The sequence below is a fragment of the Ostrinia furnacalis genome, unplaced genomic scaffold (assembly GCF_004193835.3).
Source record: "Ostrinia furnacalis isolate ACB-3 unplaced genomic scaffold, ASM419383v2 OfSCF2600, whole genome shotgun sequence".
Lineage (NCBI taxonomy): Eukaryota > Metazoa > Arthropoda > Insecta > Lepidoptera > Crambidae > Ostrinia > Ostrinia furnacalis.
The window spans coordinates 709,301-726,155 of NW_021132839.1; the positions used below are offsets into that span (position 1 = coordinate 709,301).

The 16,855-nt window shown below is 41.9% G+C and overlaps 1 protein-coding gene across 1 annotated transcript in view; it reads left to right on the forward strand.

Moving 5' to 3' along the window:
- LOC114355969 (hemicentin-1) overlaps nucleotides 1-16,855 on the forward strand; it is a 51,061-nt gene that overhangs the window by 22,158 nt on the left and 12,048 nt on the right. Inside the window, exons 34-37 of the mRNA XM_028309037.1 lie at nucleotides 14,292-14,428; nucleotides 14,837-14,999; nucleotides 15,348-15,529; nucleotides 16,018-16,251. Of these exons, the coding sequence (XP_028164838.1) occupies nucleotides 14,292-14,428; nucleotides 14,837-14,999; nucleotides 15,348-15,529; nucleotides 16,018-16,251 (716 nt within the window). The remainder of the gene's footprint in view (nucleotides 1-14,291; nucleotides 14,429-14,836; nucleotides 15,000-15,347; nucleotides 15,530-16,017; nucleotides 16,252-16,855) is intronic.

The following is a 16,855-nucleotide window of genomic DNA, read 5'->3' on the forward strand; positions in this document are numbered from 1 at the left end:
TTCATATCCTATTATTGTGAGCTTCATTCAATATTACTGACTGTTATTTTGTAAACATATTGACTATCAAGTACTCTATTTAACAGAATACAATAACAACAAAAAAACTTACTAATTTNATCGCTCGCGCGTAATTATATTGCTGTCGCGACTGTGCGACGGGCGCCCGCAGTGAGTGTGCGAGCGCGACAGCAATATAATTACGCGCGAGCGATAAGGATGGGTAGCTTGGGGTCATTGGACAAAATTCTACGTGCTCAAGGACCAGGCTTTAGTTAGACTATGCATTGTTGTTTGATAAATTGCACGTATTAAAGTAACACAACACTATGGTTGTTACGTAACACAACAGTTTGATAAGTCGCGTCAAAACGACGTTCTAAAGACACTAGTCTGGGGGAGGCCTATGACCAATGTTCAATAGACAATAACTCACAGCTCCGTTTCATTGGGCTCCGGTGGACACCGTCATGTTTTTAAGCTCCGCCCTTCTAGCGGGGAGAGTCTCACATAACCCACTAGTCGTCCCCATCGGCCAGTGGTTATGTGCACAACATTACGATACTTATAACGAACTCAATCGAGTACATACTCAACTCTGTAGTTTGCACCTTAGACTTTTGCTATAATGCGATTTCGTTACGAGACATGATAGTTTAAGTAGTTTTCCAGGACAATTTACCTTTACTAGTTAGATTTAATCAAGCATGGTAGCAATCCCATCAATAATATTATTTCATTTAGTTAGATTTAGTTGCAAATCAAGCTTCTGATATACTGCTATGGTGGATAACTTGTAGTGTCTACGACTTCAGTGCTTATGCATACGACATAAGAGTGAAAATCCTATATGCGTTTCTTCATAGAAACTTTATGTCCACAGTGGACCCTCCACAAGTGACCGTGAGCCCCGGCAACCAAACGCTACAGTTGGGGGATGAGTTGACGATATCCTGCCAAGTTTTTAGCGAGGCATTGTTAATGAACATGCAAATGGCCTTCAAAGGGATGGATACAGATAGTAAGAAACTTTGTATTTATATTAATAAGTAAATAAATATCCTTGGACATTTACACTGCGCTTCTAGTCCCAAACTAAGCAAAGCTTGTACTATGGGTACTAGACAACGGATATAAACATACTTAAATACTTTTTTTTGTAAATACAATTATTTCTTGGATTGTTCTAATTGCAACCAAGTGATTGAAAATATCGTATAGTGTTATGTCGGTATTTCATCAAGATTCGTTTTTCGGTTCTACTGAGACAAAGTTGTATGTATTTTTATTACAATCTTTCAGTGACTGAAGTCTATGTGGAGCCAAATTTTGATGGTTTTTATTTCTACAACAAAACTATATCGCACGTTGATGAGAACCACAATGGGGTGTATACCTGCATTGCTAGTAATAGTGGTAAGTTATTGAGCACTCCATTATTTAACGGGCATAACAAGCTAAAATTTTTTATTGTTTTTGGACCTTTGCTAAGGGGACAAAATATGGTGAGAACTATATTTCCACTGCTGTATAAAGGGTTAACTGTGGTGTGTTTTATCATAGTTTCCACACATATTTTTAGTGGAAATGCAACTTCAAATCATCCTCAAAATATTAATGTTTTGTTCTTCTAGCTGGCCAAACCAAAGCGTCAATGAACATAACATTTTTAGTGGAAATGCAACTTCAAATCATCCTCAAAATATTAATGTTTTGTTCTTCTAGCTGGCCAAACCAAAGCGTCGATGAACATAACAGTGCAATCGGAGCCGATCGTTCAGATCCTCGGTCCTCACAGCATCAGGAGACTCCTCCATTCCGATATCCAACTCAGTTGTCACGTGGAGAATGCTGAGTTGATGCAGTGGGTAGCTCCTAATAAGAGTGTGGTGGTGGAAAATGTGGTTAATGGCAGCTATGACGGGATGTTCGAGGTTAAGAATATCACTGGAGGACCATGGACTTGTGTGGGGTTGAGAGGACCGTACAAAGGTAAGGACTATCCGGTTGTTGGATTAACTGGCCACTTAGCACAATAATTACCTATCTTCGAGATAACTTTTTAGTGGTCTGGATTGCGGTACATTCTATAGGTAACCATTCATGGGGCGAGTCAATGGGGATAAGTGGAATAACCCCAATTATAGATCGTTTCATTTACGAAGACGCGCCCCACCATTCTTCCGCTAATGTTTGAGTGTTATCGGTACACGCTAAATTATCCATAACTGCACACGCACAATACAATAATATGTGATGCTCGGATCAAACTCCACGCACCCCGCGCTTTCCTCGACCAAAAAGTGATGGGGCACGTCTTCGTAGATGAAACGATCTATACCACACTACACAATTATTAGCGCATAGCATATCTGAGTAGGGTCCTGCTGTGTGCTAGTGAAGTGGTAATGAAGAGGTGTGCTTATGTTACGTCAAATGCTGCGAGACTTTAATCTTTGACAGATCAGTTACGTCACATGCTACTCCTGCACCGCTTCATTACCTCAAGAACTTACTTAATTATGCGCCTGTCCATGGTCAACTTGATAACATCAAAAATGATCACATTTATTTTATTCCAGTTACCGACGCAATCGAAGTGGATATCCTAATAAAACCATCGGCTATTATTGAGGGTAGTAAGAACATTACCATTATGAATGGGACTATTCTCGAGGTCACCTGTATGGTCACGGCCAGGCCGCCGCCAAGAATCATCTGGCACAGAGAAACTGAAAGCTTCCTCAATCACACTGTAAGACTTATTTAAGTTACTACTTGTAGGTTTTCATAATAAAGTTGTCTGGCTGTATTTTTTATCTTGTCTTCGCTTGGGCACAAATCGTCTGTCAGCAGCAGTGGCAGTACAAACTACGTTCAGGCAGGCCTGTTCATCTCAGCGAGTTTACATCGAAAACAAAACACGCACGATGGCCCACCTACAGGATACTATTCGACAAGGCCTCACATACGAGCGAACATTGACTCACGCACGCGTATTCTTGTGTATAATGGAAGAAAATAAAAAAAATGGTGTACTAAATACTGTGCAGTATTTAACTGCCTAAATAATAATAAAAACACAGAATGTACTTTTTTACGTTGCCTCAAGACACTGAGAGGTAAATAAGTAGTTAATATTATCCATGATAATTCATGCTAAATCATGTATTTCCTTCGCCATTTTCCGCATTTTGGCACCTCACGTCACATCATTTTACCGAAGTCAGCCCTATAGCTTCGGCGCAGTGCCGATCACTGACGTAATTGTCAACAAAATGGTGCTTGACTCTTGAGACAGGCTAAATTACACCATATTGTTAATGACATTGAGCATACATTTTTTTAAATACCTTCGTGAAGTAAAACTTTTGTACGTAGTACTTATTATTATTCTGTGGTTCAGGCAACAATAGCCCAATAATATCGATGTCGGACTGTCGATTCCGTACATGCCAAGGGTCGATAGACCATATCATGACGCCGCTGGTGGTAAACCATTAATTTACCTTACCTTAGTCGCCATAAGAACAAATGTTAACAGCATTGTTGTTACGTTCCGGCAGTTAGAGGTAAGATAGCCAGTTCTTCTGTGGTTGAGAATTCCGGGTGAAGCTCGCTTCCACCCATTTCAGCCTGATCATCACCATCAAGCTCCGAGTTCTTTAATGTCTCCAAGCAACGTCAGCCTCTTATTTATTACAAAAAATACTATTTACATGATTTAATTTTTTTCTTCAGATAACATCCATCAAAGAGAACGTTTACAAAAGCGTCTTAAAGCTCAACAGCTCGGAAGACGCAGTGAAAGCGACATATTTCTGCATCGGGGAGAACTCTGAGGGTATATCGGAAGACAGCATCGTGGTCAATGTACGCCGCAAGATGAGCTTGGTAGAGGGGTTTACTGGTAAGCTGCATCTTGTAATATGGATTGATGAAATTAAATCTATGGAGATTTAATTTCATCATCATCATCATCATCAGGTCATTTAGTCTCCAGTGCATGACGACCCTCTTTAATTTACCAGAAGCTAATGAAGGATTTGGCGAACACTCTCCATGCTTGTAAGATGGGTTGAGGAGGCCTGATGTTCGCAACCTATTTAACAGATTTCTGACGAAAACCTGGAATAAATGTATCACTTGTTAGTTCCTGCCTTAGGCTGACAGGCTGAGTTGCACCACCGAATTTTGACCGTAACTATAACGATAACCGGTGTTTTTTGTATGGAGTTTGACAGATTTTTGACTTTGTTAATGTAAGATGGTGCAACCCAGCCTTATTTTTCATTTGTTTTGAATTACTCTTTTATTCGTATTCGTCTTATACATAAAAATCACACGTCAGCCACGTCACAAGACCTTTCTTTACTGTTCACAGACAAATCAGTAGAAATATACTCCCAAGTGGATCTCCACTGTGAAATAGACGGCTACCCCGCCCCTCGTATCACCTGGCACCACAACGGGACGGAGTTGGTGTCAGACCACAACGTCCAGCTGTCAGACGACGGAACTGTCATGTACGTGCTGATGGTTGACTTTGACAACCTCGGAGAATACGCCTGTGAGGCTCAGAATGAGTACGAGAGGATGAGGGTAAATGGGACCTTAAGTGTTCGTGGATTGGGTGAGTTTTCGCTTGGCTTTTGGAACATTTTTCCTTTATTGTTGGTGCTTATGTTTATTTAAAATACGCACGAGTTTGTTACATATTTGGGGTTTCATGTTTAGTACAAGCTTTGCTTAGTTTGGGACTAGAAGCGCAGTGTTAATGTCCAAGGATATTTATTTATTTATTTATTTATTTATTTATGTTTTAGAATCGCCTGTCCTTTCAAAAGAACCAGCTAAAATGGTTGCCCGTTGTGGAGAGTCTACAATACTAACATGTAGGTGAGATTTTGTATTGCAATAAAGTTATAAGTTCTTTCGACAAATCCCATGATCGTTCATGCTTTAAATAACTTCACTTGTCATTTTAACGTTCTTTACTGATTGAACGATAACTTCTTAAACATTGTTTTGGAGAGATGTCATCTTTGTCTCCAATAGTATTGATTCTTCGTTCGTAAAGAGGCTAATTATTTCTATCGGACTAATATCACTATAATCATTATCTTTTCAGAGTGCTTCAAGGCAAACCAGAGCCATTACTATCGTGGAAATTTAAGAGCGACACCTCAGATGAGTTCTCTGACCTCCCGTGGGCTGCTGTGTTGAGTGAGGATAGCACGAATTTGACCATACCGTCTGTTAAAGTCGACTACGATGGGATGTATCGCTGTGTCGCAGAAAATGTTGTGGGGAGAGACGCGTATGAAGTAGAGTTGGTGGTTCAATGTAAGTAGAGAGTATACAGGGTGGAAACGTTAAGTGATCTCATTCGATTATTTCTAAACTATATAAGATATCGGAAAACTGGTTACTGATCTTGAAAGTGCTTCACGAGCTCTATCCATCGGTACCAATAAAACCAATCCAGTTTATTATTTAACCTATTATAGGTACCGTTTGAAAGAGCTTGTGAAGCACTTTCAGAATCAGTAATCAGTTTTTCGATATCTTGTATAGTTTAGAAATAATCGCGTGAGATCACTTAACGTTTCCACCCTGTATAAACTGTGTCTTAGAATGAATTAGTTATGTATGCGCTGTAAACCTAATGGTTTACGGGATTTAACCCCCATACGTCTTTCAAGCACCGTCGTAGCCGCGTAGCATCTCAAATCGGCGCTACGTAGTACTGACGTCGCGTCAGCGCAGCATCAACGCAACGTTTTTTTTTTTCGGACAAGTAACGCAACCATTCTGTACTCAGAGTGGGCGCCGCATCGATGTTGCGTAGACGCTGGCGAAGTCACAAAGATGCTAGTGTGGAGGAGGCCTATGAATTTGAGATTAATGTTAGCTGGTGGAGAATGTAATGCAGTGGCGGCGTAGCATGGGTTGGCACCCGGGGCGATCACCCCCCCCTTTCGAAATTCAGAATAAAAGCTTGTTTTTAAAAAAGTTTATTTTTATTGTAATTTTTTACTTTGATACTTGTAGTTACACAATGAGTTTCATGTGCGCATTCGAAAATAATCCATAAACTTTTGCAGGTACTTGTCGAACTCGAACGATTTAGTGATTGAAAAGGCGAACGAATTCGACTCAGGAATGTACACGTGCAACGCTACCAGTGCTTTGGGTTCTTCGCAGAAGAACTTCACACTGTTTGTGTATGGTAAGAGTATTGTTTTAACTGCATTTATGATTACTTTTGTATTTGTAACCTAATAACGCAGTCATGAGTCTTTCAGGAGTTTTATGTTTTTTATCTTCATAAAAAACCTCCACAGATTAAAGAGAACGTCTGGTTCTCGGGCATTTTATCTATCCTTATCCAGTTCACTGAAATGGCATTAGCTGGTAGGGAGACGGCTCGCTACCATACAAACCGAGAAGCTCGCGGCGCTTTCTCTTCTTATTTTTTTCATATCATTATCATTAAACTATAAAACAAAGTCGCTTTCCGCTGTCTGTTCCTATGTATGCTTATATCTTTAAAACTTCGCAACGGATTTTGATGCGGTTTTTTATTGGATAGAGTGATTCAAGATGAAGGTTTTTAAATAATACATTGTACCTGTGCGAAGCAGGTATCCAACATAATGCATCCATTAAAACTGATCGCCACGTCGCTGCCGTCCGTTACCACTTCAGAGCCATACTTACCATCGGACTATATTTGTTTTTGCCTTCTTTCCAGTCCCCCCCTCAATATCCCTTCCACCATTAGAGCCTGTAGCGCACGTGTCCGAGGGCCAATTAGTGCAGTTGCCGTGCCGTGTCCAAGGCCTGCCCGCGCCGCGTGTCCGTTGGCTACGAGGCGGAGAAGATGTAACCGACCCAAGGAAACTTGTGGACGAATATGGTATAAGGTACGATACTTTAAGTTAGTTATTTAAACGCGCGTTGAACACTTGTTTCAAATGATTTTAATGTGAAAATTACATATTAAACAAGTGTTTAATGCGTTCCAACATTTTGTAATAAGGCACATTCAAGTTCATTGTCCATTATTTTAATCCTTTGTTTTGTCACCTGTCATCCGCTTTACTGGAGGAAAGTCGAACCTTAACTTCAAACTCCTATGTTCTTCTGATTAATTTCGTTGCGGGTCCAACGACAGTTTAACTTTCCCCGGGACAAACTTGACCTGCAATGGTTGGATTTTTATTGGCGGTCAAGCTGTAGGTAGATCCTGACTACACATGAGTTGGAACGGTGGGAGTAGTCCTGTTGTCCATTATTTTCGGAACATGCGCGTACGCTGGTTGCGTGACAAAGAAGCTATAGGCGACCGCAGATAGTTTGTAAATAGAATCATCATCATCATCATCTCAGCCATAGGACGTCCACTGCTGAACATAGGCCTCCCCCAATGCTTTCCATGCTGCCCGGTTGGTAGTGGCCTGCGTCCAACGCCTTCCTGCTACCTTTATGATTCGTCGGTCCACCTTGTGGGTGGACGTCCCACGCTGCGTTTTCCGATACCCGACCTCCACTCCAGAACCTTGCTGCCCCATCGGCCGTCAGTTCAGCTTGCTAATCCGTCCGTCTGTCCGTGTAAATGGAATACTTATTGTAATTTGCAGATTCATAGCAAACGTCACAGATTTCGGCGAATACACATGTCTTGTTGAAAACGACTTCGGCAACGTTTCTGTATCATTCCCGTTATATGTTTGGGGTAAGGTTCTCACAGATTTATTATATGCTTCTAATACTACACACACACCTAACATTTCTTCTATCTAAAAGTCGTGTGATTTTAGTTCCCCCTTCAATCCATCCCTTGGAGTCGACAAAACATGTACTCGCTGGCTCAAACACCACTCTTCAATGCGATGCTATGGGGTTCCCCATACCAAACATAGTATGGGAGTTCCATGATGAAATCCTTATAGAAAACACCACCGATTTAAGGTATGTTTCAGAGGTATAATATAAAGGGATATTCACATCACTGCAGGATGTGTAAATCAAGAGTGTCCTAGTAATGTTATTTATTTGTGTTTTCAGCTTTAATGATATTGGGAACCTGTTTATAACAAATGTAAGCTCGAAACACGAAGGCTCTTACGCCTGCGAAGCGGAAAACATCGCAGGAAACGACAAGAAGTTCATTTATTTACATGTAAACGGTAAGTTTAAACTTTACAATCATATTAAATAGTAAAAAAATAGTTTATTTCCGCAAATGTTTGGTCACAATTTATGTTTCCCTTTTCGGAAATGACCCCTATGCCCTATATTTTCAGAACCTCCAAAGATCCTGGATCAAGAATTCTCAGGCCCGTATTTAGCGACGAACATGGATACTGAGTTGGTTATCTCATGCAAAGCGTCAGGGAAACCTAAACCTTACGTGCTGTGGAGTAAGGATGGAATACTTTTGGACAATGGTAAGAAGTAAGCCAATGACCCCAAGCTACCCATCCTTATCGCTCGCGCGTAATTATATTGCTGTCGCGACTGTGCGACGGGCGCCCGCAGTGAGTGTGCGAGCGAGCAACATAATTACGCGCGAGCGATAAGGATGGGTAGCTTGGGGTCATTGGACAAAATTCTACGTGCTCCCGGACCAGACATTAGAAGCTTTTTTCAATTGGATTGATAACTATGCAATAGTAATTTTACTATACTTGTTGTAGATGAGACTTACAAAATAGATTTCGATGGAACGCTGACCATAAAGTCGCCTACCGAAGAATTAAGTGGACAGTATGTCTGCATTGCAAAGAACGCAGTTGGCGAAACTAACCACACTATCTCAGTTGAGATTTACTGTAAGTAGCTATCATTTAATCATTCAAAACTCTAATTTTCCCTGGCCATAAATAGTTTGAATTCGCCTTCCAGAATCAGGATTATATGGTGACAATCTATGTCTCATCATCATCATCTTCTCAGCCATAGGACGTCCACTGCTGAACATAGGCCAATGCTTTTCATGTTGCCCGGTTGGTAGCGGCCTGCGTCCAGCGCCTTCCTGCTACCTTTATGATGTCGTCGGTCCACCTTGTGGGTGGACGTCCCACGCTGCGTCTTCCGGTACTCCAGTAATCTATGTCTATAAATAGAAGATTATTAATTTTGACTTATTATTGTTCTAGTTTTACTAACGCGAACGCAGTCTGAAGAATCTCACACCAAAGTGACGTTACTGGAAGGCACCAACGCCAGCGTCGAGTGCCCGGTGCCCGCCTCTCGCAAGGATCTAGTGAAATGGTATAAGGTTCGACGTTGTAATAAACATTTATATTGATATCAAACTATAGCATTGTTTTGTTCAATAGCAGTTTTTCTCAAATATTAACATGATACTTACATACATATGTGGGATATGTAGGATCTACATTGTAGATCGATCACAAAGGAAGTCCCGCTCCCGAGCGGGAGAAAGCGAGAGGTTTTAGTGTCACGCGGACCGTCCGGTGCGGACCCGCTCCGCACGGCCAATCTGTATGAACTTCTAGGGAGTGATTTAGGACCGCATCCGGAGGAACCGCTCGCTCCCTAGCAGTTCATACAGATCGGCTGTGCGGAGCGATCCGTACTGACAGTCCGCGTGACACTAAAACCAGCGGTCGATCTCCATATTCCACATAGTTTTTTGTAGTAACCAGTTGATAGGTGTCGCCACACGTATCTCATCTATCTTCCACAATATTATATTACTGACCACGACTATAATTATTTTTCATTTTATTTGACATATAATATCAGAAAGAAGAAACGATCGCTGCCAGCCAATGAAAAGCAGCCAAAACTCTGCAGTCATAGTTAAATTTACTTTTTCCACGATTCCCCTTATCAACTTTTTGAGTCATAGTAAGATATTATGTTCCAGGGTGCAAAGCTGATATCAGAAGGCGTGCTCCAAATAGCCAACGTGTCCCGCCACAATACCTCCGAGTTTGCATGCGTAGTCACCAATGTGGCCGGCTCTGCATATGCTAGCGTCAGTTTAGACGTGGAATGGGCACCGGCGTTTGAGGATAAAGGATACACTGACGTGGAAGTCGTGAGAGGAAATGATTGGTACTTCGACTGCGCTGTAGACGCAAAGCCCAGGGCGAAGGTATGTTTTGTTTTTGCTCTTCAATATTTCTCTTAATAAGGCACTCGTTCGTTTCAGCCAAATGACGTCCACTGCTGGACAAAGGCCTCCTCCAAGGTTTTCCACAATGAACGGTCCTTCGCTGCTCGCATCCAGGCTCTTCCTGCGACCTTCACCAGATCGTCGGTCCACCTAGTAGGAGGCTTACCCACGCTACGTCTTCCAGCCCGTGGTCGCCACTCGAGAACTTTCTGCCCCAACGGCCATCGTCTCTACGAGCTATGTGCCCCGCCCACTGCCACTTTATTTTAGCAATTCTGTGAGCTATGTCGGTCACTTTGCCGTACTCCATCTCTTCCTCTGATACTCTACTCTCGCTGGTATGTGTAGTGGTGACCAATGTAGGCGGCTCCGCTTATGTCAGGGTCAGTTTAGACGTGGAATGGGCTCCGGCGTTTGAGGATAAAGGATACACAGACGTGGAAGTTGTGAGAGGAAATGATTGGTTCTTCGACTGCGCTGTAGACGCAAAGCCCAGGGCGAAGGTATGTTTTGTTTTTGCTCTTCAATACTTCTCTTAATAAGGCACTAGTGTGTACGAGTACAAGTTGGGTTGGACCTACTCGTTCGTTCGTTCGCTTTGGAGCTCACGGGTCAAAAGTGGCCCGGTCCTTTACAGGCTTGCGTGGGGATACAGATCCAACATGTAGAGGCCGTTTTAAGCGCAAAATAATCGACAAAAGTGAAAGTAGTGCACATGCTGGATCTAGTCTCTGACTATATCATGGGGTGTAGCCAGAGACCATCCCAGCCTGTGCACAGGAGCTATTGCAGTTATTGGAGAATGGACTAGGGTTATGGATGAAGGATGGAGGGACTGGTTATATATTCTCTACGAGCTATATGCCCCGCCCACTGCCACTTGATTTTAGCAATTTTGCGAGCTATGTCGGTCACTTTGCCTTATTCCATCTCTTCCTCTGATACTCTATGTCGCTGGTATGTGTGGTGGCGACCAATGTGGCCGGTTCTGCGTATGCAAGTGTCTGTTAGACGTAGAATGGGCTCCAGCGTTTGAAGATGATGGAAACACAGAGGTTGAGGTCGTGAGAGGAAATGATTGGTACTTCGACTGCGCTGTAGATGCCAAGCCAAGGGCGAAGGTATGTTTTGTTTTGCTCTTCAATATTTCTCTTAATAAGGCACTAGTGTGTACGAGTACAAGTTGGGTTGAACCTACTCGTATATTGCCGTATTCCATGTCTTCCTCTGATACTCTACTGTCGCTGGTATGTGTGGTGGTGACCAATGTAAGCGGCTCAGCTTATGTCAGGGTCAGTTTAGACGTAGAATGGGCTCCGACGTTTGAGGATGATGAAGACACGGAGGTTTTGAGGTCGTGAGAGGAAATGATTGGTACTTCGACTGTGCTGACGCCAAGCCGAGGGCCAAAGTTTGTTCTTTTTGACATTTTTCTCACACTCAGGGAAACTCTGAGCATAGCACGCTCCTTCGCCCTTTAGGTGAACCTTCTTATGAGGCCCATAGTAAGCGACCACGTCTCAGATCCGTATGTCATCACTGGCAATACACTGATCTGCGTGATCGAATCAGAAATGAGGAGATCCGCAGGAGAACCAAAGTGACTGACATAGCCCGCAGAATTGCTATTATAATACTTTTTATATGTATATACAAGTCATGTTTATGTAATTGCAGACCAAATGGCTGTTCAACTCGAAGTTGATAGTGTTCGAGGACAAAGAGCGGCTGAAGCTGCTAAATGTCCAGCTGCGACACACCGGTACATATAAATGCATCGTCAGCAACAAACACGCTACTGTGTCTAGGCAGTTCACTCTGGATGTTTTAGGTAAATTATGTTTATTTTATAGGACATACGGTCCAATTTAGCAATGCATACGATATCTGCAGGGTGGAAACGATAAGTGACCGAGATTATTTCTAAACTATACAAGATATCGAAAAACTGGTTACTGATTGTGAAAGTGCTTCACTAGCTCTTGTAAACGGTATCAATTTTAAAGGTTACAGAATAAACTGGATCTATGCGAAAATTCGAATGAGATCACTTATCGTTTCCACCCTGTATAGAGATCCATTTAATCTTTACTATCGAGTTCCATTGCCACGAATAAAAATTAAGAACATATTATGGTTTCTTCCAGTTCCTCCTTTCATATCAGAGTTTGATCTGTTGGACGTGCAACTGAAAGAAGGCACCAATGCTACTCTAGAGTGCAACGCCAAGGGCTCGCCTCAACCTGACGTCAAGTGGACTTTTAAGTACGTAAAATGGCAATAAAAATGCTTGTTGAATTATAGCTTTTAGTCACTGAAGTTTTGCACCTAAATCAAATTTATTGAGAGTAGATGTTTGTATTTCTTTACTGTGCTTAAAATTTTTGTCAGCTTAGCTTTTTGATCCCTCAGGCTTGAGGTAAAAGTAGGTAACTTAAAAATAATGCAACAATGTCCAGCAGTCCTAAGTTTTAAGCTAGCATAAGTTTAAACTAAAAAGAACTCTATTAATTACCAACAGCAACTCAAACTGGCAAGTCCAAAACTCTTCGCTCGTCAGCACTAGCTTGTCCGAGGCTTCCGAAGGCCTATACCGTTGTGACGCGGTCAACAAGGCTGGTACTGCGCACATTGTGTATAGAGTGAGTGTGGTGGCCGCAGCCAGAATAACGGAGGTCGTGCTTTATAATGGAGAGGCTTCTACGGTGGACAAAGTAGCTGAAGTCGTGGTGAGTTTCTTTTCTAGCGATTAGTCGTACACTTTCAGGATCAAATGCATGCACAGCCTCCTTGGATGACAAGAATAGTGACAGAGAAACGACGGGGTGTTACCGTTTTAGTGGTTTTCTTCAAATCTACTATTGAGTGAAACTTCGAGTAGGACACCCAAAACTCATCAGCACCATAGTATATTTTTATCAGCATCTTATTAAACCTGCTGAAAAATAGTGCTTTATACCATTTTTCTGGAAAAATATTTTCATTTCATTGCATTATATTGAAACATACCTCATCATCTTTCAGGAAAGCACTAGGGCAAGAATATCCTGCAAAGCATCAGGCAAGCCTGTACCAAAGATTCAATGGATACGCAACGGCGAAGCGATCGGCGAAAACGATGAGAGCATAAGCTACGCTGACTTGGTTTTGAAAGATGTGAAACTGAATGACGCCGGCGTGTATGCATGCGTAGCGTCTAATGAAGGAGGAGTGGCTGAAGAGAAAATTCGGTTGGAGGTGTTAGGTAGGAGTTAATTTAGTTTACAAAATAATATAACTAACCCACAAGGACAGACGACCTCAAGAAAGGCGCTGGATGCAGGCCGCTACGAATCGGGCGATGTGGAAATCATTTGGGGAGGCTTATGTTCAGCAGTGGACGTCTTTTGGCTGAAATGATGGTGATGATGATTAACTAATGGGAGCAGTTTTGTCTGAGCAAACAATGGACACATTAAAACACCACAGATTTCTTATATTTAATGCAACATGTACAGTCACGGAATGAAAAGGTTCGTCAGTTTTCAAATTGATTCCTTCAAAGAATCGCGAGCACATATTACCTTTTGAAACTATGTTACAGAATAATCTCGAGTTAGAGAAAATAACCTTTAACTGTTCGTCATTAAAGTTCAAAATTATTCAGATCAAAGTTGTTTGAAGATTTATCTTGTCAAGAAGATTATTACGATTCATAAACTAAAACCTTCTTGTTGGTTCAACCTGTTATTATTATTTCTTTTAAATAAAAAAAACTATTGTCAATTGGTCAATGTCATCATTGCATTGCACTGATGGGATAGAAAAATAAACAAGCAAAACCTTATTCGTTAGCAAACGTTATATTTATTTAAATGTTAGCAGCACTGTTTCTTGCACGGTTATGTTGGCAGGTTTGACTCTTACAGTACCTAGTGCAAGCGAAAACCGACACTAAGGTGACGAACCTTTTCATTCCGCGACTGTACTTTAGTCAAGTATTTTTAGACAAAAGGCAGAAGTGCAATCCACCCATAATAAAACTGTTGGATTAACATAAACTTTTGCAACTTAATCATGTCACTGTAATTATTATCAGATTTAGGATCATGCACGCACATATATCATTACTCCAGCTGAAATTATTTATTTTCAGAGCCTCCAAAAATATTCCAAACACTGTTCCAAGATAACTCCACCGTCGAAGTCAATTTGGAAGTAATAACAGGCCAGTCTTTTTACCTGCACTGCCATCCTTACGGCAATCCTTTGCCTGAAATCTATTGGTTCAAGGTACTTATCATTTCTACCAAATATGGAAGCATTTTAATTGGGTTTTAAATAATAATACAGTTCTCTCAGGCTTAATAGATATATTATAGGACACTCCAACAAAATATACTCGTTAAATGACCACCTATATGATACCGTAGTCCTTTTATTCGAGTTGCCCATTTCTCTTTTGAATCAGAAAAGGTATTTTTCGAATTATATCTTGATTGGTGACAGTTTGCTAGAGCCATTTCTCACTAAACGAGTCCTGCATATAGCTTCTTTTAGTGCTGCAAAAAAGGTTTATGATTATTTTTCTTAATCCTTCAAGGCCCGCGAATCTAGACACAATAGATAATCAATTGTTATGACATTAATTAATGCCGTCTGGGACTCAAGCGGTTAAAGAAGATTTGGATCATTCTGCAGGATGGGCTACTACTAAGGTTGTTCGACGACAGCTTGGTATCGAGCGAATACGGCGAAGTCCTTCAAGCCAGAGCAGCGGTGACGAGCCACGCGGGCAACTATACGTGCGTTGCAAGGAATGCCGTCGGCAACGCGAGTCTGGTGTACTTACTTGACGTCATGGGTAAGTGATTTTATGTATTTTTAGGACTCCTCAGTTAAAGTTTGAGATAAAATGGTCTTTATCAAGTGTACTACGACGTCATTAGAGAGTGATTTTTTTTTGTAATAACAAATTACTAATAGTCCCGTTAGCCCCTCGTACTAAGCTAAATAAGCTTGTATCACGAGTGAACTCACCACAATAGTCCGAGGGACCGAACCCTTGTTCCCCGGATCACGAGTCGGCCAGTTCGACCCCTTTACCGTTCGGCTATCGTAGCTTTATTCTAGTCAGTCAGTGGCGCTAACTGGAGAATGCTTCATGTGGCGAAGTAATGCTATGATGATAAAATCGTAATATTGTTTACAGTTCCCCCACCAATACCAAAAGAAAGCGCCAAGCTAGTGACAACCCGCGCGGGCAGAGCGTTACAATTAAAATGCCCTGCGGAAGGCAGCCCTGTGCCGGCCGTGATGTGGCTCAGGCATCCCTACACCGAGCTAAGTGATGGCTCGCCGAGAGTCGCCTTGCTCGATGACAACTTTACTCTCGTAAGTAAGAGTAAAGTCCGGTTGACGAGCTGATAGAATGTTCGTCTAATGACACACACTCACTGCGGCTACCTGTCACAAAGTCGCGATAGCAATATAATTACGTGCGAGTGATAAAGATGGGTAGCTTGGGGTCATTGGACGAAATTCTATCTGTTCAGCGACCGGACTTTATAAAGCAAGCGTCAAGCTAGTGACCAGTCGTGTAGGTAGAACGTTAGGGTTGACATGCCCTGCAGAGGGCAGCCCTGTGCCAGCTGTGATGTTGCTACGGCATCCCTTCGCCTTTACTCGATTACCCTCGTAAGTTATAAGAACAAAATGCCACGCCTAGAATTCATGTTAATTGTTGATAGAAAATCGACAACTCTTAGGCTACAACTTTTTGCTTTTTATATAATATTTTACAGAGCTGCGTAAAATGTGACTAGTTTTTTTTTAAATAAGGAGGTTTTACGTTCCTAGAGACATTTTTAATTTTGTTCCAGATAATAAACAACACAGAAGTCTCCGACAGCGGAAAATACTCCTGCATAATGACGAACAAAGTGGGCACAACAGAATTGGTGTTTGACGTGACAGTGGAAATGCCGCCTTCCATCGCTGGCAACACCGCTGCTCAAGACACGAGTGTGGAGCACCATGTGGTGCCTTTGATGAGGAGCCTCGTGCTCAAATGTGAGGTAGATGGTAACCCTGCGCCGAAGGTCAGCTGGCTCAAGGTAATTTGAACCTTTTTTGTGCAATTTTATAATTTATAATTAAATGACAATGATGTCCAAGGTGAGAGTGAGCCATGTTGTATCGCTGATGAGAAATCTTGCGTTCGTGAGGTAAAATGTAATGCGAAGTTGGGCTGGCGAGTAGAAATACAGTTCTAGTTATGCGATGGGTACTAAATGATTGTAGTTACTAAATAGGTTAGCTGGTTTCAGACTGTGAGACTAGTCGTTGAATTATCTGTCAATCCCAACTACTAATATTATAAATGCGAAAGTAACTCTGTCTGTCTGTCTGTCTGTTACGCTTTCCCGCTTAAACCTCGCAACCGATTTTGATGAAATTTGGCATAGAGATAGTTTGAGTCCCGGGAAAGAACATAGGATAGTTTTTATCCCGGTTTTTGAAACAGGGACGCGCGCGATAAAGTTTTTCTGTGACAGACAAAACTCCACGCGGGCGAAGCCGCGGGCGGAAAGCTAGTCTTGCATAAAGCAGGCAGTCGAAAAATTCGCATTTACTTAGCTGTAGCGGCTTGACGTTGTCACAGTTTCATCATCATCATCATTGTCAGCCATAGGACGTCCACTGCTGAACATGGCCTAT